Genomic DNA, 21,839 nt, shown 5'->3' with positions numbered 1-21,839 from the left:
AGGTTTGTGTGTAAACAAATTTTGAGTTTATATTTGGGAAAGAAACGTGAGACTGTCCACACCATTTTGCATTCCCAACAGACAAAAATGAGTGTTCCTGCTACTTGACCTTCTCACCAAAGTTGTTGTTGTCAGTGGTTTAGATGGGCCAGTCTAACAGGCATGTAGCAGCATTTTATTGTTGCTTTAATCTGCTATTCCCTAATAACCTGTGATGCTGGACATCTTTCCATAAGCTTCCATGTCATCTGTCATCTTCAGTGAGGTGTCTTTTCAAGTCTCTTGCCCTTTTATTTTCTGCTGTAATTCTTTCTTATATTCTGCTTATTTTGGATTCAATTTGCTCTTCCTTTTCCAGTCTTCTAAGGCAGAAGCTTAGATGATTGATTTTGGAGCTTCCTTTTTTTCTAATACATGCATTCAATGCAATAAATTTCCCTCCACGCACTCCTTTTCCTGCCTCCCATAAATTCTGTTAAGTTGTATTTTCAGTTTCACTTAGTTCAAAATGATTTTTAATTTCTCTTGAGAGTTCTTCTTTGATCCTTATGTTATTTAGAAAAGTGCTGTGTAATCTCTAAGTACTTGGGGATTTTCCAGTTCTCTGTTACTGATATCTAGTTTAGTGCCATTGTCTCAGAGCAGACACTATTATTTCTATACTTTTACATTTGTTAAGGTGTGATTTTGGTCCAGAATATGGTCTATTCTGTCAATCTCCCATGTAAGCTTGACAAGAATGTGTAATTTGCTATTGATAGATGAAGTAGCTGATAGACATCAAATTACATCCAGTTGCTTGAAGTGTTGTTGAGTTCAACCATGTCTCTACTAATTTTGTGTCTACTAGATCTGTTCTATTCTGACAGAGCAGTATTAAAGTCTCCAACTATAACAGCTGGGCACAGATGAATATCCCTGCCGTATCTGACTTTGGTGCTGATCCTTATTTAATCTCTTTCAACTGTGCTTTTGTTTTTTTGCTTTTTAGTGTGCCATGTAATTTTTTGTTAACAGGAGAACATGATGTCACTGTTTAAAAGAACTGTGGCCAGTAGTAGGTCTTTAGTGTTGTGATGTTAAGATGACTCTGTAGTCCCATGACTGTAACTAGTTCTCTGTCTTCCAATAAGCCCATGCCCGTGGACTGGGAATTTCACCAGTACTCTTGGAGATTTTCCTCCCCGAGTGGGACAGGACGGTTAGCAGGGGCTGGCTACTTCCCTTCTCCCGGACAGGTTGGGTGCAGATATCATCTCTGCAGATCAGGCTCTAGTAAAACAGGACAGCCTTGTTAAGAAGAAGGATGTTCTGACATATTTCAAAACAATTCCTTTTCCTCTCCCCTTGCCAGAAGCATGCAGGGTTCTTTCTCTGATATTTACTGTGAAAACCTAGTAAAGGTCCTGGAGGCAAAACTTAGAAAAGCCTGGAGGCCTCCTTAATTACTGGGTCCCCCAGGAGTTTTTAACTCTGGGACTTGACACACGAGCCTCCAGCAAGTCACTAATTATCGCTGAGGTTCTCCACTCTGACTCTGGTTCCCACGGAGGTTTCTGCAGGTGGGTTTCTGCTCTGACGCACTGTGATTCTGCCCATATGCCTATCTCTCCAATTTGGGGGCAGCAGTTGGCCTGGTGACTTCAAATCTCTTAGGAATCTAAGGAGGAGTTGTTGATTTTTCAGTTTTCATTGTTTTGTTTTATTTTAGGCCACAGTGAGGACTTCTGAGCTCCTCACATGCCAAACTAGAAATGATTAAGTCCTTCCGCTAACTCTTTATTAAAAAAAAAAAAATCACTTCTAAACCCATGCTAATATATTTTTACTGTATCATGTATCTTGATTTACTTCTTTTTAGTTCCTAAATTCAGGTAATATAAACATTTCAATATTTTCATACAATTTGGTCTGCTGTGGTATGTTCCTGGGCAGCTTTTACAAGTCTTATTATAGTCCAACAACTTAAATCCTTTAGAATTCAGAGTTGAAGAACTTTTCCAAACCAGCCATTAAAATAATAAACAGGAAAAAACAAAATGGCAGCTTCTTTAAAAAATTAGGGTTTTTGAATGAGATATTAAAAATCATGCATCCTTAAAGATATGAATACTATCACATCTACCAATCTAAATTATGTATTTAAACTGCTAGTATTTGAAACTTTTTTGTTATTTTTCAAAAGTATCATTTTATATATATATACATATATCTCACTTTTATTAAGTGATATCTACAATTGCTGAAGAGACAAAGTGTCCAGAAGCTTTTGGTATTATGGTCAGCATGAAAGGTTACACAGTTAGTTATTCTGCATCACTGAAAATAGAAAACATTCAACTGAAGGCCCATGTCAAAATACACATTTATATTTTAAATATAAATCCTACAAAACATGCCACACATATAGGTAATCCAATATATTTCAAATGTATGTGACAGGTAATTTTATATTTCTGATAAATATTATGTACTCTTTTTATCTGTACTTAGGAATATGTTGCATTTTTATGTGAACCACCTAAGTATTTCCATGTCCATCCTAAACATGTACTGTTTCAGAAGACACCGTCTTTTTGGCCCAGAAACAAAATATACACTGAAAAGATGAAGTCAGTTCGCCAAATAATGCAGGTTTACAAAGGATTCAGGAAGAAAGCCTGAGCACTGTCACCTCACAAGCAACTGACAATGTCAGCAGTCTGGCAACTGCAGACCTGCAGAAATACTATTTTTATTTTTTCAACCTAAATTCTATTTTTTGTTTCAATCTTGTATGAAACACATGACACATACATTGTAATTACAGTGAAGGGTAAGTGTATAAAATGCAAAAAAAAACAAGTTATAAGAATATACTTGAATTAGATTTGTATAACAATAAAGCTCATTTCTGCACAAGCAAGATTACAATATAACATAACCATGAAATTTAAATCTAGCTAGAGTTACAACACTGCCAAAAATAGTTATAAAACTAAATTAAAATCCAGTTCATATACATGTGCCATTTTTGTAGAAATATGTTATGCTATAAATATTAATTATATCAAATTTATATAGCAAATCAAATATATTTTCTATCTTATATGGAATTTATTTATATAAAATATATACATTTGACATTAAATATATATTGACATCAAATATATTATATTTTGTCATATATATTTTGATGTATATATAGTCATATATTTCTATATTTGATATCAAACATATATTTATATCAAATATATTTCCTATCAAAATGCTATATTTTATGTCAAATACATAAGTATCTTTGATATTTTATATCAAAGTATAAAGGCCAATTTAGTGATCTTAAGATAAAACTCATATTTGTATGTGATTTTTCAAACACATTTCTAAATTATAATTTTTTTCTTAAAAGCCAACTTATCTTTTCCAGTAAACATTAAAAAACAACTATGGAAAAATATGGCATGCTGAATGCTGATTATATAGAGTATATATGCACATACATAAATCTGAAAAATTATACAGTGGAATTTTAGAAGAAATTAAATAATCATGTTTCAATTTTCATTATTTATAATAAGATGTTTCATTGTCATCTAAGTCTGTATAAGAACAGATTAAAACTTGTCCCAAAGCTCAAACTCATGAAAAGGATATGGCAATTTTAGGGTTGAACTACATCTACGTATGAGACCAGGTTATTCTTTTAACATGTCTCAGAACAATAATTCACTAATAAAGGCCAACAGTGTATTAAAGGGCAGACTGGAGTTATGGTGGAGAGAAAGACTTTGAATCTTCACAAAATCTCCATGAGCTGTCTTAAAATCACTATAAAGGAACACATAATTTTAATAAACAAAAAATTTTTGTTTTAAATCAGCCACTCCCCTCGACCCCCACAATTAGACTATCATCCCCTTTCTTTTCCACAGAGGAATATACAGTCTACACCTGAAAAAGAATCTTCTGTCTGAACATCCAACATGCACTGTTATTACATTTAAAATACACAACACAAAAAAAGATGCTAGAGTCATAGTCTGTGTACACGTCTCTGTGTGTGCGTGTCTGGATGGGTGGGTATGTGCGTGTGTCCAGTGCAACTTCAAATACTGCTATTAAACTCATACGCTGAACATTTCTATCATTTATGGGTAAGGCCGGAATTCAGGATAGTAAGCTACCCACTGACTCTCAGCCTCCCTTATGAAGAATGCTTTAGAATCCACAACACGAGGATTATTCTCCAGAGTTAGATATTTATTGGCTGCAGAGATGTTTGCCAGCTTGTTTCACAGCTGAAAAAGAAATTTGCAACAAAAAAACCCAAGAGGCTTAAACTGCTGAGGATTTATAATTAAAAAGATAAACTAAAAGACGTAAAGTACTGAGAAAATATCTTTGATTGATGTGATTAGGATAGCACCCTGAAGTGGGAAGGAGAAAGGAACGTTCAGTACTGCGTATCTTTAGTAATACATGTCCTCAAACCACTGGAGAAGTAAATGGCAACCCACTCCAGTATTCTTGCCTGGAGAATTCCATGCACAGAGGAGCCTGGCGGGCTACAATCCATAAGGTCGCAAAAGAGTCGGACATGAATGAGCGCTAACACTGCTCACAAACCACGGTGGGGAAAAGCTGGTAAAACTACATGAGGATATTCTGTCTCTTGTTCCACTCATGAATGAAAAGTAAAATCCACAAATTGCCTTCATTTAAACAATCAAAAAATCTTTCATTTAAAAGGCGAACATAATCAAAGAGAAATCTTATGCTATTCTAAACTAAATCCATGTTGATAAGGTATCTAATAAAATGGCAGTTTTCTGCCGTTGCAATAATAGACCAGAATAGCTATGCTATGCAAAAGTTGCCATAGTAACAATGCAAATCCTTTTGAAACATAATTAATTGCCTAAAAATTTATCAAATGGAACATGGCACTCTTCTTCAGAACATTTTTTTCATTTTCTTTTACAATATTATTATAATACATGGTATGAGCACATTTCTATCATGAAATGTTTTTCCTTAAGTAAACAGACTTTCTTGAAATTATTTCTATTTTCATCCATTAATCTCATTAGAAAGAATTTTATTTTATCTTAAAAGCCTAAAGACAATCTGCAAACATTAAGAATTCATCTGAAAACAGGATAGAAAAAAACACTTTTCTTCAATATATAATGATGACTATCCTTATGTATTATGTTCTTACCTCTACTGTTCAATCTATCAAATAAGTATCTTATTTATCCTCAGAATACTGCACTGCAGAAATGTCCACAATATAAATGACATAGAAATACAGCTGCATGTGAAGTAAAGCAAAAAAAAAAATCACAGAAAAAATTATAAATACAACATAAATGTATCTTACTCTTTGCAGTCCTTCATACCAATCATCTTGCTCAAACCAATGTGAAATGTAAGTCATCCAAGCCATAGAATGTTTCTACTTTAATCAAGGCAATTGGAAACCAGCATCAGAACAGTCAGCACCTAAAGTAACAACAATGCGTTTCAACCAAACGGGTTTACCAAACTCTGTCTCATGAAATGTTGCTCAGCATAAGAAGCTAGAAGTACAAACACATTTCAGCTGCAACAGCTTTAATAATTTAGAAATAACAGTATCTGTAAAAACAATGCTAAACCAGAACATGCAAACCTATAGTCAAATGAGAAATAAATAATAATTATGTCGTATAGTACTAGCGAATGCTATATCAAATATTTTAGTTAGGCTTTCAGTTTTCAGTCTAAAAAACATCTTGGATTTAACTTTTGCAAGAAATAGGTAAACTATTTCTAAAAGTAATGAAGTTAAAAAGTAAGGAATCCAGAAGAAAACACAAAACAACAAGAAACAGAAAATGTGTTCCATTCTTAACATCAGGAGTTGGATATAAAACTGGATTAAAGCCCTCAGGTGAAAAGCGGTACAGTGACAAGCCGATCCTGTACTTCCACCTGCTGGCACCGTTGAGAGGAAAGCCAGTCAGCTGACTGCCAATCACCTAAGCGCATCAAAAAGTTAAGCACATCACCTAACAGAGTGCAAAGCAAACAAGGGAATGCCAAAGAGTGAGGAGCCCAGCCACTGGAGAAACCAGACAGTCTAACGGCTTCACCTGTGACAAGGTGTGGGCAAGGGAGGTGAAGCCACCAAAGCGGATAGGAAGGAATCGGGTAACATTGTGACGTTCAAGTCTTCAAGGCTGATGTCAACTAGAAAATCAATTTAGAAAAACCGGAGGTCCCTGACGTTCCAGCTGAGCTGCCCTCACCTGGAAGATCGCCTCAGGCCTCAATGGGGTGCTCAGGAGAAAGAGGGGGGCAAGTCAGACACTGTCCCGAGCAGGCAGGGCACGTAGGAAGCGCTGGGCCGCAGGGAGCTGACAGGCATGGAACTCAGCCTAGGTCTCTGAAGCCTCCTCTCAAATGAAGCACAACCCTTCAGCTAGGAATCCTTCAGAGAGGAGACACGTGCCCTTACCCCCAGGGATGATGAGGAGGGAGTAAACGCAAACTTCACGTGCCTCTGGGGAGGGACAGACGCCCCCTCCCCAAACCCCAGAACAGGGAGAAGGAAGAAGCAAAAGCTGCCAGCCCTGCCCCGCCTGAGGCGGGGAGCAGGAAACTGCCACAGGCTCCCATCCCGAACCAAGACAAACCCAGACTCCTCATCGGAGAGGAGCAAAAGCGTTCTCTTACTCAGCACCCACCGCAGGTGCCAAGCGGAGTCTGGCTGCCTCGGAGGAGGGATGAAGTCAGGGAGACACACAGTCCTCTCTTAAAAACCAGATTCCCCCCAGTCATGGAGATTAAAAATCATGGGATAATCACACACAGGGGTGCTACACAGTAATTAAAAAGAACTACACACAATGAAATGAATGAAGCACATAATGTAACTGGCCTGAAAGTCACACATAAATATCACAGGATTCTGTTTATAAAAGTTTAAAAACAAACAAAGCGAATCTACGCTGTTAGAAGTTATGGAGAGTTTTCTTCAGGGAAAAGGAAGTCATGACGGATAGGAGCCACGAGGGGGAATACCTAGGATGCTCACGGTGTTTCTTTTATGCTCATTATGCTAATGTACAAATTTGCGGCTACACAACAGTCAAGTGCACATTTCTGCTGTCAGGTATATAATCTAAATAAAGAGAAATTATACACTAAAAATCCACAGCAGTGCTTTCTAGGACTAACAAAACTAAGAGGGGAAAATAAACTGAAATGAATCTGTCCACAAGTAGATAGGTATTGTATAACTAGGCTATATTTTCTACCATCACTCGGACATTTTCATTTACCTTTTTATTTCCCCCTGGAGTTTTCTGCCCCATTATGGGCCCCAGTCATTATATTTCATAATGTGTTAAGTCTCTCTCAGAAACATGCACTAATATTTCTTTAACTCACAAGTAGTTTTAGAAGCAATATCAGGGACAAGCAGGTGAGGAAGGCTGTGACAGGAATAATCTCAAAACAGGAAATACGTGAAGACCAGAGTCTACTAAACAAGGGGTGGGGGAATGAGATGGGCTAGATTAACGACGTGGATTTGGGTCCACAGGAAAATCAACAGAGTCTGATGACCTGGCCATGACTGGTTCACAGTGGATGCCTGTTAATGCCACGCCCATAATAGATCCTCTCAGTCCTTAATTCCCACTATTCCACAGGAGTGTTCCCTGAGCAATCTCTCCCAGCCGGCTCCTAAATGCTTAGAGATCTGTAGAGACACAGCTCCCATCCCAGCATTTCATGCGTTGACCAGACTTTCCAAGATATTAAATAGCTACACCCTAAGAAGCTGTGAAAAGAAGAGAAGCGAAAAGCAAAGGAGAAAAGGAAATATATACCCATTTGAATGCAGAGTTCCAAAGAATAGCAAGGAGAGATAAGAAAGCCTTCCTCAGTGATCAATGCAAAGAAATAGAGGAAAAAAATAGAATGGAAAAGACTAGAGTTCTCTTCAAGAAAATTCGAGATACCAAGGGAACATTTCATGCAAAGATGGGCTCAATAAAGGACAGAAATGCTATGGACCTAACAGAAGCAGAAGATATTAAGAAGAGGTGGCAGAACTGTACAAAAAAGATCTTCACGACCCAGATAATCACGATGGTGTGATCACTCACACTCACCTAGAGCCAGACATCCTGGAGTGTGAAGTCAAGAGGGCCTTAGGAAGCACCACTACTAGTGGAGGTGATGGAATGCCAGTTGAGCTCTTTCAAATCCTAAAAGATGATGCTGTGAAAGTGCTGCACTCAATATGCCAGCAAATTTGGAAAACTCAGCAGTGGCCACAGGACTGGAAAAGGTCAGTTTTCATTCCAATCCCAAAGAAAGGCAATGCCAAAGAATGCTCAAACTACCATACAATTGCACTCATCTCACACGCTAGTAAAGTAATGCTCAAAATTCTCCAAGCCAGGTTTCAACAATACATTAACTGCGAACTTCCAGATGTTCAAGCTGGTTTTAGAAAAGGCAGAGGGACCAGAGGTCAAATTGCCAACATCTGCTGCATCATTGAAAAAGCAAGAGAGTTCCAGAAAAACATCTATTTCTGCTTTATTGATTATGCCAAAGCCTTTGACTGTGTGGATCACAATAAACTGTGGAAAATTCTAAAAGAGATGGGAATACCAGACCACCTGACCTGCCTCTTGAGAAACCTATATGCAGGTCAGGAAGCAACCGTTAGAACTGGACATGAACAATATACTGGTTACAAATAGGAAAAAGAGTACATCAAGGCTGTATGTTGTCACCCTGCTTATTTAACTTCTATGCAGAGTACATCATGAGAAACGCTGGGCTGGAGGAAGCACAAGCTGGAATCAAGATTTCCTGGAGAAATATCAATAACCTCAGATATGCAGATGACACCACCCTTATGGCAGAAAGTGAAGAACTAAAGAGCCTCTTAATGAAAGTGAAAGAGTAGAGTGAAAAAGTTGGCTTAAAGCTCAACATTTAGAAAACTAAGATCATGGCATCCAGTCCCATCACTTCTTGGCAAATAGACGGGGAAACAGTGGAAACAGTGGCTGACTTTAATTTTTCTGGGCTCCAAAATCACTGCAGAAGGTGATTGCAGCCATGAAATTAAAAGACACTTACTCCTTGGAAGGAAAGTTATGACCAACCTAGACAGCATATTAAAAAGCAGAGACATTACTTTGTCAACAAAAGTCCATCTGCTGCTGCTGCTGCTGCTGCTGCTAAGTCGCTTCAGTCATGTCCGACTCTGTGCGACCCCATAGATGGCAGCCCACCAGGCTCCCCTGTCCCTGGGATTCTCCAGGCAAGAACACCGGAGTGGGTTGCCATTTCCTTCTCCAATGCATGAAAGTGAAAAGTGAAAGTGAAGTTGCTCAGTCGTATCTGACTCTTAGCGACCCCATGGACTGCAGCCCACCAGGCTCCTCTATCCATGGGATTTTCCAGGCAAGAGTACTGGAGTGGGGTGCCACTGCCTTCTTTGAAAAGTCCGTCTAGTCAAGGCTATAGTTTTTCCAGTAGTCATGTATGGATGTGAGAGTTAGACTGTGAAGAAAGCTGAGCACTGAAGAATTGATGCTTTTGAACTGTGTTGTTGGAGAAGACTCTTGAGAGTCCCCTGGACTGCAAGGAGATCCAACCAGGCCATTCTAAAGGATTAGTCCTGGGTGTTCATTGGAAGGATTGATGTTGAAGCTGAAACTCCAATACTTTGGCCACCTGATGGGAAGAGCTGACTCATGTGAAAAGACCCTGATGCTGGGCAAGATTGAGGGCAGGAGGAGAAAGGGACGACAGAGGATGAGATGGCTGGATGGCATCACCGACTCAATGGACATGGGTGTGGGTAGACTCCAGGAGTTGGTGATGGACAGGGAGGCCTGGCGGGCTGTGGTCATGGGGTCACATGGGTCAGACACTACTGAGTGACTGAAATGAACTGAAATGAAGACCAATTTGAAAGGTCACCCTTGAACAACAACAAATCAATATGGCTGACAACAGCCTTCAGTTATCCATGACTCTAATCACTAGTAACAAAAGGACTATCTAATATTTGTCTCTTTAGCTTGGGTCACATGATGCTTTTAATGTGTAAGAACAACAACAAAAAAATCTTAAAAATAATCACAATATAGTTTCAAGATAACCTAGATAAATAAAGTTACCAAAGTTGATGAAAGAATGAAAACCTAAATAGACTGAATTTAAATATGAGTCTAAATTTAAAACTTTCCCACAGACAATCTCTCAGGTCCAGGTGATTTCACTGGTGAATTTTTACAAATATTTAGAGAATAAATTTTACACAAATTTGTTAAGAGTATAAGAAAAAGGAATCACATTAATTCTTTATATCCTGACAAAAACCTGAAGACTTTATAAGAAAGGAAATTACGGAGGTATCACTCTCATAAGTTAAATGTAAAAATCTTAAAACAAAGGCATAGAGGTATAAGATGTTAATGGATTAGAAGATTTAATATTGTAAAGATTCTCTCAGATTTAATCTAGAGATCATGTTATGTATCACAGTCATCATAGTCAATAAATTCTTTTTAATGCATTATTGAATCTTCATCTCCTGAAAATTTAACCAAAATTCCTAAATCGAATTTCCAAACTGACCTAGTCTAAAAATAAAAAATGACTAGCACTAGGGTAATTTAATAAGTCTAAAATATCCAGCACATGTTTAGTTTTAAAACTGTGTAATGGAGTTCCAAGTTAACTGTTACTTGATTTTCTAAGAAAATCTATTTTGACTAGTTTCTTAAATGTACTGTATTTCTAAAATACCTACACACAACAAATTCAAAGAAAAACATTTTAGAGCTCTTTTTTTAATGAAAGTGATTTTTTTTTAATGAAAGTGAATGCAGCAGAAAGAGTATAATAAACTCTTCAAAATATCTGTATTTTTAGCCAGTGGTACATTTCCTTGTATAAAAATCACCTTTGTTTTTGCTATTTCATAAGACCTAAAGTCAATGAATTCTAAATGTCCCCTGAAAAACATGTGGTAAAACGCAGATGTATCTAGTATTAGAGAAAATAATCTTAGCAAGAAAGTGTATTCACTGCTATATTTAAAATGGATAACCAACAAGGAGCAACTGTACAGCACAGGGAACTCTGCTCAATGTTATGGGGCAGCCCGGATGTGAGAGGAGTTTGGGGAGAATGCATACATGAACATGTATGGCTGAGTCCCTTCTGTGATCACCTGAAACTATCCCAATATGGTTAATTGGCTATACTCCAATACTAAAGAAAAAATAAAGAAGAAAGTGTATTAGTGAACATTATATTTGCATAAATACTTGAAAACAAAAAACACTAGGACTTATTTTTTCTTTACATTAGCAAAGGCTGCCCATCCTTTCAGCTCACACTCTACCTCTTGCCTGGAACGTGGAGATGGAGGCTGAGGGCAGAGAGGATTATAAGGGTGCAGAGTGGACCTAAAAGATGGTTAAAAAGGGAGGTGAAGAAGCCAGATCCCTGGAAAATTGCTGGACTTCCTACCCTCCAACCTTGTTCATTTAATTGTTTGTTTGAGCCATTATTATTTTACATTTCTGTTACATGCAACCAAACCTCAGGCAGGCTTTTAGAGTACATAATTTCAAGTCGTATTTTAGAAAGCAGAACTAGTTAAATTAGTCAATAATGTCCATTAGTTATAACCTTTATAATTCCTTGTCTTATATAATTAGCTATCATGTTTTCACCCCTACAGGCAGACACTATTACTAAAACTCAGTCATTATTATCTACAGAGCAGAGAATATTAAATTATTCCTATTCTGCCTCACCCAACACATTATTTGCGTATGCACCTACCTCATTATTTTGGAAAAGGAAATGGCAAACCACTCCAGTATTCCTGCCTGGAAACTCCCATGGATAGAGGAGCTTGGCAGGTTATAGTCCATGGGGTCGCAAGAGTCGGACACAACTTAGTGACTAAACCACCACCTCATTATTTAGTGAAAAATGTATTTATCCAGGTATATCTGATGCATCACTTTATTCCATTCATTTCAGAAAATATTTAGTGCATAAATATAATGGCTAGGCACTAATGCTAGATGAACAAGAAACAGAAAAGAGAAAACACACACACACACACACACAACTATTCCAACAAGCTTACTGCACTGGGAGAGCTACACACACAGCAACTTCCAATAACCAGTCCATCGACCATCTTTACCCCCAACTACCCACCAGATGCCCTCTATACAACTGCTTTGTTGAAATCAGAATCCAATACGGGTCCACACATTCAATCTTGCTATTAAGTTAAGGTCTGTTCATCCAGAACAGTGCTTATTATCATGATGTGAACTTGCTGAAGAGCATCTGTTAGCTGTCCTACAAAATACCTTATCTTCTGGATTTATCTGACTGTTCTCTTGTAGAAAATAACATATATTTCCTAATGAATTTTAATGAATGGCAATTAAGCAATTTTGGCTGGAAAATGTATACATATAATTCGTATCTACATGTACTTATAAATCTATATACTTACATTCACAATAAAAATAAAAGAACACACATCATAAGGTTAATAACTGGCTATTTAATAGTAGGAATATGCAGAGTACATCATGAGAAACGCTGGGCTGGAGGAAGCACAAGCTGGAATCAAGATTGCCGGGAGAAATATCAATAACCTCAGATATGCAGATGACACCACCCTTATGGCAGAAAGTGAAGAGGAACTAAAAAGCCTCTTGATGAAAGTGAAAGAAGAGAGGGAAAAAGTTGGCTTAAAGCTCAACATTCAGAAACTAAGATCATGGCATCTGGTCCCATCACTTCATGGCAAATAGACAGGGAAACAGTGGCTGACTCTTTTTTTCTGGGCTCCAAAATCACTGCAGATGGTGATTGCAGCCATGAAATTAAGACACTCCTTGGAAGGAGAGTTATGACCAACCTAGACAGCATATTAAAAAGCAGAGACATTACTTTGCTGACAAAGGTCTGTCTAGTCAAGGCTATGGTTTTTCCTGTGGTCATGTATGGATGTCAGAGTTGGACTATAAAGAAAGCTGAGCACTGAAGAATTGATGCTTTTGAACTGTGGTTGTTGGAGAAGAGTCTCGAGAGTCCCTTGGACTGCAAAGAGATCCAAACAGTCCATCCTAAAGGAGATCAGTCCTGAATATTCATTGGAAGTACTGATGCTGAAGCTGAAACTCCAATACTTTGGCTACCTGATGGGAGGCGCTGACTCATCTGAAAAGACCCTGATGCTGGGAAAGATTGAGGGCAGGAAGAGAAGGGGAGGACAGAGGATGAGATGGCTAGATGGCATCACTGACTCAATGGACATGGGTTTGGGTGGACTCTGGGAGTTGGTGATGGACACGGAGGCCTGACATGCTGCAGTTCATGGGGTTGCAAAGAGTCAGACATGACTGAGTGACTGAACTGAATAGTAGGGAACGTATTAGTCCTTGGACTTATTTACATTTCCTAAAATTTTAATAATCATTTTTCAACCCATCCACTCATTCCAGAAATATGTACTGAGCACCAAGTAGGTGCCAGGCAGGCACAGAAAAAGAGCACCCTGCAAAACAGGTATGAATCCTGCCCTTCCATAGTTTATATTCTTAAGGAAGAAATCAGAATGAGCAAAACAAATAAGTAAACGGTGACTATTACAAGGTAGTTTGTGGCTTGGAGAAAAAGAACACAGGGTAAGAGCAAGACAGGTTCTGGAGATGAGCTGACACCATAAACTTCTAAAAGTCGGTGCAAGGAGGCCCCACAGCAGTAATGCTGAACAAGATCTAGAAAAGAGAAGACAGAATATGAAAGTCTCTGCTGGGAAAGCAGCAAAAGCAAAGACTTTGGGACAAGAGCGTTCCTGGCAGGCTTGAGAAAGAGTCCAAATAGTCAAGCAAAATATGTAACAATATGAATTCAAAAGTCAGGGTCACAGATATACCACAATGCAGAAATGCAAGGTAGTTTTCTTGAACTCCTCTTTGTCCTCTTCAGAATTTTGTAATTTTTTAAATAGAAATCTATTGCCTGTATTAATATAAAAGCCCTAAAAACATGTAAAAATTAGTTTTTAAAATCTAAATACACTGTATGCTCAGAGTTACGCAAAAAATTCTAATGAGCACAGATAGTCAATCTGTGCTCATTAGAAAACATTTGGAAATTGTAAAAAAAAAAAAAAAAAACCAAACTGGAAGGTTTCTTTTTTTCCAAGCAGCCATTAGCCCACCAACTTGAGATCTTCCTCTGTCTAGTATACCTAATTCTAAATGACCACTATTAGCACTGATAGGTACACCCACAGATTATCAAGGATAAACATAAATTTTAAAGATCTCTAAATTGGTGCAACTCAGAGTGTGGTTCTCAGGTCTCTTGCATCACAATTAACTGAGAAACTTGCAAAAATGCAGGTTCCTGGATCACACTCTAAAGCTAGTAGATCAGACTCTTAGGATGGAGTCTGGAAACCTGCTTTTTTAGCATCATTCTCAGATAACGTATATACCACAGTACAGCATGAGAACTACTTGCTCAGTTCAACAACAGTAAAGATATTTAGCAGATAAATTGCCTCCGCTATCTTCTACTGACCAAGAGTAATCTCTTCAATTTCAATCATTCCTAAACTTACCTTTCATGTGCTTGGCAGGGCAAGCACATTATATCTGAGCATTGCCAACATATGTCGAATCCTGATGTTCTTAAAAGCTTAGATGATAAAATAGGTCACAAGTACAGTATTAACCTACGTTAAAATCCTGGATTAGATGGCAAATAGAAAAGAACAAGGCCATTATGGTTGTTGTAGTTTGGACTCACAGAATGACCACGTACACCACTATGAATTCCCATTTGATCGGCCAAACACAGAATTACATTTAAGACCAAGAAGATCAAGACACTGATTCAGAGATGTGGCAACATGAATGCAGTTACTTCATCATCCATCTACATACTTAGTCTACCGTTTAGATATATATTTTTATATTTTCCTATATTTAACCACCAAAGTGAATGATTATGAATGCAATTAGACTTTCTAGGTTGCTTCAGGCATTACAGAATTTCTTGAGCTGCAATGAAGAAATGAGTTTTAACTTGATCAAAGGCGTAATCCACTTTTCTTGAACAAGGGTCACTTATATACCTTCAATTAACCATTTTGAGAAGTTCAGCCAAAGAGAAATAGAGGAGTGAAATAATATATTTTCACTCATAAACCAAGAAGAGGTAAATATTTCACTGAAAGAGACATTATGAAAGTAAACATGTAAATACTCATTACAAAAAGATAACAGGATTATTTTTGTAATGTGTGTGTGTGCTAAGTCTTTGCAACCCCACTGACTGTAGCCTGCCAGGCTCCTCTGTCCATGGAATTCTTCAGCCAAGAGTAATAGTGCAGGTTGCTACTTCCTTCTCCAGGGGATCTTCCCAGCCCAGGGATTGAACCCGCATCTCCTACATCTTCTGCACTGGCAGGCAGATCTTTACCACTGCACTACCGGGAAATAGGGTATGGCAAAAATAAGTATTTTTATAAACACGCTCATTCCTCATGAAGGAAGATCTGAGAGGCTATGGTAGGAATTGTCTTGTAAACCCGAGGATTCCTGTCCCCCTTCTAGATAATCTGCTTTGCAACCTGGATTTTGCATATGAGATTTTAAAGTAGGGTGGGCCTTTACGCTTATCTGTCTGTGAAAATCAGGGTACTTATTTGGCTGAAACAGTCAGTTACACTGACATTTTTATGTTCTGGTCCAAGGTATTAAAATTTATTTTTGGCATGTATTGAGAAAAACCATCAAAGGAAATCAAACAGATTAAAAGCTTTCAAGCTTTAAAATGAAAAGAAATCGCTCACACATAGTCACCAAATCCAAAATTGTATTTTTAATATATGCATCCTTACACTGATAGGAGGCCAGCAATAAATCCTAACATTTAAGAAGTGAAGAGTTGTATCAGCTCAGGCAGGGCTGATACGTACATGAGACAGGCTGCTAATCCAGTCAACAGGCCACCTGTCAAAAACTATACTCTTAGCCGACACAAAATTCCCACAAAGATAAACCGATGTCATTAATGATGAAAGTGAGATATTATGTTCCAAAAGCTACTACTGAAAAATAGATGTTTATGAAACATATGCACAACTGTATTTTCAGGAATGAGTTCATTTACTTAGTAGTTCAAGGAAAGTTCTAACAGTGGAGTCACTGTGAACACTACCAGCCCCAGAGGAGGTCAGGTCCAAGGGCACGATGTACCTTCTATGATACTTCTCAAGTGCTACCTTGCATGAGAATCACTTAAGACTCCTGCGAACACTGATTCCAGGGGCTCTGCAAGATATTTGACTTAGTAGGGCCACAGCCTGGAAATGTGCATTTCTGACATGTTCCCAGGAGATGCCGCCGCTGCTGGTCTAAAGTACATGCCCAGTATCACAATTCTAGCTGGCCTCTTGATACCAAAGGGGCAGAAAGTCTAGAAAATAAATGCATCCAACTTCAAAATCTCACCCAATGATAAACATAATCCAGGCTGCAGATATAACTTCCAGACGCTTATTTCTGTCATTCAATTGTAGGTAGATGTGATAGCTATGTACACTCAAATCTCACTGGGGTACATTAGGATAAGGAATTTATAAGACAACTGGACCCCTCCCCAGTCACAGAAGACTTTGCAGGAAAACTTAAATCATATTAATGATTAAATCAAAAAATTCTACAGATAGGGGAAAACCCTTTCTAACTTTGTAAGCAAACTTTCTATATGAGGAGACCTAACACATGTAATTTGTTCATTATGTACAATAATCATTTAAAGGTAAAAAAATGATCTAAATCTTCATCAAACTTTTGGAATACTTGAAATAAAATAAAGGAGAAAATGAAGTTGGTGACATATTTTTACGCCTCTGGGAAGCAGCACAGTGCTGAGTGTTAGCGCCTGAGATGGTAGACCAGCTCCCCCTCAAAATTTCCCCAGTTTTGAGCAACTTAATTTTTATGTGCTGAATGACCTCATCTACAAAATAGTTGTGCTAATTTGGTCTCTAAGAAAGCTTCTAGCGTACATTTGGAAATGACTCCTCTAAACTTGCTTCCATGTTTACCTTAAAAATAAAATTTGTATAACTCCTTCCATTAAGACTTATGCAAAATGTTTTATCTTAACAGGTCAAAATTAAGTATTGTCTACTCATTAAGGGGCTTTCCAGGTGGCTCAGTGGTGAAGAATCTGCCCGCCAATGTAGGAGATGCAAGAGATGCAGGTTCGATCCCTGGGTTGGGAAGATCCCTTAGAGAAGGAAATAACAATCCACTCCAGTATTCTTGCCTGGAAAATCCCATAGACAGAGGAGCCTGGCCGGCTACAGTCCATGGGTTTGCAAAGAGTCGGGCACAACTTAGCGACTAAACAACAACTTCTTAACCAACTATTCAATTTTTCAGGACTCCACGTGGAGATATGATACTGGAAAATGAAGTTTTTCCAATAGTACTTCAAACATGAGTACCCAATAATGAGAGCTCTTTTCTACTTTCCAATTTGAAAGCAAGTTTTTTTGTGTGTGTGTGAGATACGAAACTGAACTTATTAAATGTAATTACAAATGAGTCTGTATGGGATACTGGCCCATGCTCACAACTTGAACAGTTTGGAAGAAAACAAGAACCTGGGCATAAGGAAAATTATTTAAGACCTATTTTATAAGTTATCCATGTCTGGGCATTCAAATTTAGAAACCAAATTCTGAATGTTGTAGCATCCTTATCAAAGCATGGAAAAATATTTCTTGCATCTTTTGATAAGAGCCTTTCTGAACATGACAATTATCATTTATCCCTTTAATAGCAAATAACACTGATGAATTATCTCCTATGATCTTATTGTGTAAGATTTGTATTACTGTTTCTGCTGCTGCTGCTGCTGCTAAGTCGCTTCAGTCATGTCCGACTCTTAGCGACCCCATGGACTGCAGCCTACCAGGGTCGCTAAGAGTCGGACACGACTGAGGGGCTTCACTTTCACTTTTCACTTTCATGCATTGGAGAAGGAAATGACAACCCACTCCAGTGTTCTTGCCTGGAGAATCCCAGGGACGGGGGAGCCTGGTGGGCTGCCATCTATGGGGTCGCACAGAGTCGGACACGACTGAAGTGTCTTAGCAGCAGCAGCAGGCTCTTCCATCCATGGTCCATGGGATTTTCCAGGCAAGAGTACTGGAGGGGGTTGCCATTGCCTTCTGTGACATATATATTTCTTAAATTAGAATATAGAATTCCAGTGCTTTAGGAGATAATTAGGCTACTAAAATCAATGTTGTTAGTACATGTAAAGTAATAGAAAGCAAGACTTTTATCATTATTTTCTAAAAAAATTATCTCACTCAAGTAGCTGACAACGTGACATCTAGATGCATGCGCCACCTGTGGCTCCAACTTGAGGCTGCCTTTTTTTGTTGTTTACAAAGTCTAGCCTATTTCAAGTTTTATCTCTCTGGTTACTGAGATCAAGTAACAACAGCCTGAATCTTGTCTCCTCATGCAACAGCCCATGTTTTACCATAAGAATCTTTGAAATTTTTCAAGTCAATCATGAAGGGATTTTTTTTTTCTTTCACCATACAATGGCATTGATCAAAGCTGATCATTGTATTTTTCCACCAATTTTTATAACTGAAGTTACAAGTTCTTCTTGAACATTTAAGTAACCTCAAGGAAGAGAAAGGTTTTCCTTTAGGGTTTGTTTCTCTGCAGAGTAAATTCTTTGGGGAATTTATCAGATTCTCTCCAGGTATCCATATCTAACTTCTTGCTCATAAATCTCCAAGGAATAGTCTCATCAACAATGAGAGAATAACCTCCATGTGATTGTCACAGAACATCACATAGTCTTGGATGTTGAAAACTGCAAGACACTCTTGGTCTAATATACATTTCAGTTAGTAATTTATTAAGAAATCCCTCTCGATCTCATAATATGATTTCCATGGATTAAAATATTCTCATTAAGATCTCTGTTCCTGAAGAAACACTAGAAACAACATACATGACTTTTCTTTAATATGTCAATCTGCTAAATGGACTAGATATACAAAATATAAGCAGAGATAATTCAGGAACTGCATAAAGTAGTAGCAATGTTTGTATACACATCATTGCCATGAATGGCTGGGTAAACATATTATTCAGCAATCTGGTCAACTGTTACCTTTCTTGTTTATTAGGTCTGACTTCAAATAAATTCTAGAATACAGGAAAAAAAGTGAATCTTTCGAAACTGAATTTCATTTTAGTCTTCACTATAGCATTTAGGCAAGTAAAATCAGGTAGTCTTGAGAATTTGTGCATATTTTGCTAACAGTGACAATCTCATCACTCATGTTGGACTTCTAGTATCTATTTGGGCAAAAAGAAACAAAAATAAATAAATAAAACTGTTCCTACTCTTTTCTGAGTAATATAAAAACTGCTGTGGCTCATCCTTACCCAGGCTAAGGGTTTCAAGGTAGAGTATAGAAAACAACAAAAACACTTTAGCCCCAGTAGTCCATCTACTGAGAGCTGCTGCTGCTAAGTCGCTTCAGTCGTGACCAACTCTGTGCAACCCCAGAGACGGCAGCCCACCAGGCTCCCCCATCCCTAGGATTCTCCAGGCAAGAACACTGGAGTGGGTTGCCATTTCCTTCTCCAATGCATGAAAGTGAAAAGTGAAAATGAAGTCGCTCAGTTGTGTGCGACCCTCAGAGACCCCATGGACTGCAGCCTTCCACGCTCCTCCATCTATGGGATTTTCCAGGCAAGAGTACTGGAGTGGGGTGCCATTGCCTTCTCCAAGAAGAGGAATTTAAAAATATTATTTTCTAAATTAAATTAATCTGTCTTTCTGATATATAAAATTATTATGTGACTAGTAGATAACAAAAGTTTTAAGTACAACAATAATTATTTTAAAAGAATGACGAGTTTTTCTGCAGGGTACTTCTAAAGGACTCAGACACTGACAGACTTAGAAATGTAATCTCTCTCTTTAAACCACAGTTGGAGACTTTTAAATAAATAAATATATATACATATGTGCGTATATGAAAGTTAGAAAACATGTGTGATTTATTTTTGATACATGACCCAAGTTATCACTAAACTTCATTCAAATCAATTGCTTTTAATTAATATAGTAAAGAAAAAGTTTATATATGTATAAACTATATTTTTAATACAGTAAAAAAAAATTTGGAAATTAATTTCTGAAAAACAGGAAAGATTATATTTTATGATCTACTTAAGACACCCTATGCCTCTGACATTCAATGCTGTCTATTTTTCTTGAACACATTTCCTTTCAACTCAAAGACTTCTTGGTACAACCTGTATATGAAGACATCCTCAAAGGGGACCTTACACAAGTGCCCGCGGACACAGCAATAAGAGTTCCAATCTAGAGCTAGACGCACACAGACCGAACCAGCTTAAAACACGACATCGAGACAACGAGCCTTGGCAGGGTTGTAGGTGACACTCCAGGGCTGTTCAGAGGATTCACGGCTGGTCGCCGCGGCACCGCGTAGTCACCAGGTGTGCGGCGCCAACTCCCGGGGCATCAACGCGCGCCAAGCCCCGAAGGACTCGCGCACGGCCCCGCGCCCCTCCCGCGACACCACGCCGTCCGACGGCCGCTCCCCTGCAGCCCGCGCCCTCCCGGGCCCCTCGCCCGGCGGCCCGCCGCTGCTTACCTGGCCGAGGAGGCGACCACGGAGGCGGCGGACTGTGCAAGGTGCCGAAGCCCGCCCGGGAGCTGCGCGAGCGCGGCGCCCGGACCCGCCCCGCCGCGCCCTCCTCTCGGGAGCCGCGGGCTCCGAGGGCCCGGGAGGCGGGCGCCGCGGGCCGGGCCTCACGTGACCCGCACGCCGACCGCTGATTGGAGGGCAGGGGGCGCGGCGGGGGCTGCTGCGCTCGGAGACCAGGCTCCCGGAGGTGGTTACCTGGCAACCCAGAGTCTGCTCGGAAGACTAGATTCCTGGAGTTTGTGGTGAGGCTCAAAGTGGGGGAAAAAGCAGTGAGCCACCGGCGTTCTCACCACCTAACACACATAGCTGCTGCTGCTGCTGCTAAGTCGCTTCAGTCGCGTCCGACTCTGTGCGACCCCATGGACGGCAGCCCACCAGGCTCCCCCGTCCCTAGGATTCTCCAAGCAAGAACACTGGAGTGGGTTGCATTTTCTTCTCCAATGCATGAAAGTGAAAAGTGAAAATGAAGTCCCTCAGTCGTGTCCGACTCTTAGCGACCCCATAGATTGCAGCCCACCAGGCTCCTCCATCCATGGGATTTTCCAGTCAAGAGTACCCGAGTGGGTTGCCATTGCCTTCTCCTAACACACATAGAGTCTTCACATAATACATATGGATCCTTCTTCTAGGAAAATGAGTCAGATATGCAGTGAATAAGTCACCTCACCTCCTTGAGGAGCCTGGGCTTCCTTGAGCTGAGCCTCCTTCAGAGGCTGTGAGTTGAACCCATCACCTGGAATGTGAATACAGAATACTGTCTATTGGGCACTTCGTTATTGTCTGATTGGGCTCAAGAAGCTCTGTGCAGTACCCCTATGAAAGCTATTTGTCACTCTTAGTGGGTTTGTGTGTAATTAGTTTAGCTCCCCTCAAAGTGTGCAAACTGACATTTTCCTGGTGGAATCTGGTTGAATGGAAATGGTACTGTCATTCACATTTCCTTCTTAATAGCTCTAAAATCTCTTCATTGCCAATGGCCTTTATCAAA

At 39.1% G+C, this 21,839-nt stretch overlaps 1 protein-coding gene across 8 annotated transcripts in view; it reads right to left on the bottom strand.

The window, feature by feature from the left end:
- WDR17 (WD repeat domain 17) overlaps nt 1-20,950 on the bottom strand; it is a 70,063-nt gene extending 49,113 nt beyond the window's left edge. For 3 of the 8 annotated variants that reach the window (XM_027529891.1, XM_027529897.1, XM_027529894.1), the window contains exons 1-2: nt 20,798-20,915; nt 5,366-5,487 (exon numbers count right to left, since the gene is read on the bottom strand). In XM_027529891.1, the coding sequence (XP_027385692.1) occupies nt 5,366-5,431 (66 nt within the window). In that variant the 5' untranslated portion in view covers nt 5,432-5,487; nt 20,798-20,915. Of the gene's footprint in view, nt 1-5,365; nt 5,488-20,797 lie in introns of all 8 variants that reach the window. The other 5 variants (XM_027529892.1, XM_027529896.1, XM_027529900.1 and 2 more) reach the window with 5 other exon arrangements.
- Nucleotides 20,951-21,839: the final 889 nt, after the last annotated feature.

Source organism: Bos indicus x Bos taurus, chromosome 27 (assembly GCF_003369695.1).
Source record: "Bos indicus x Bos taurus breed Angus x Brahman F1 hybrid chromosome 27, Bos_hybrid_MaternalHap_v2.0, whole genome shotgun sequence".
Taxonomy (NCBI): Eukaryota; Metazoa; Chordata; class Mammalia; order Artiodactyla; family Bovidae; genus Bos; species Bos indicus x Bos taurus.
This window is presented reverse-complemented; position numbering and strand designations above follow the sequence as displayed.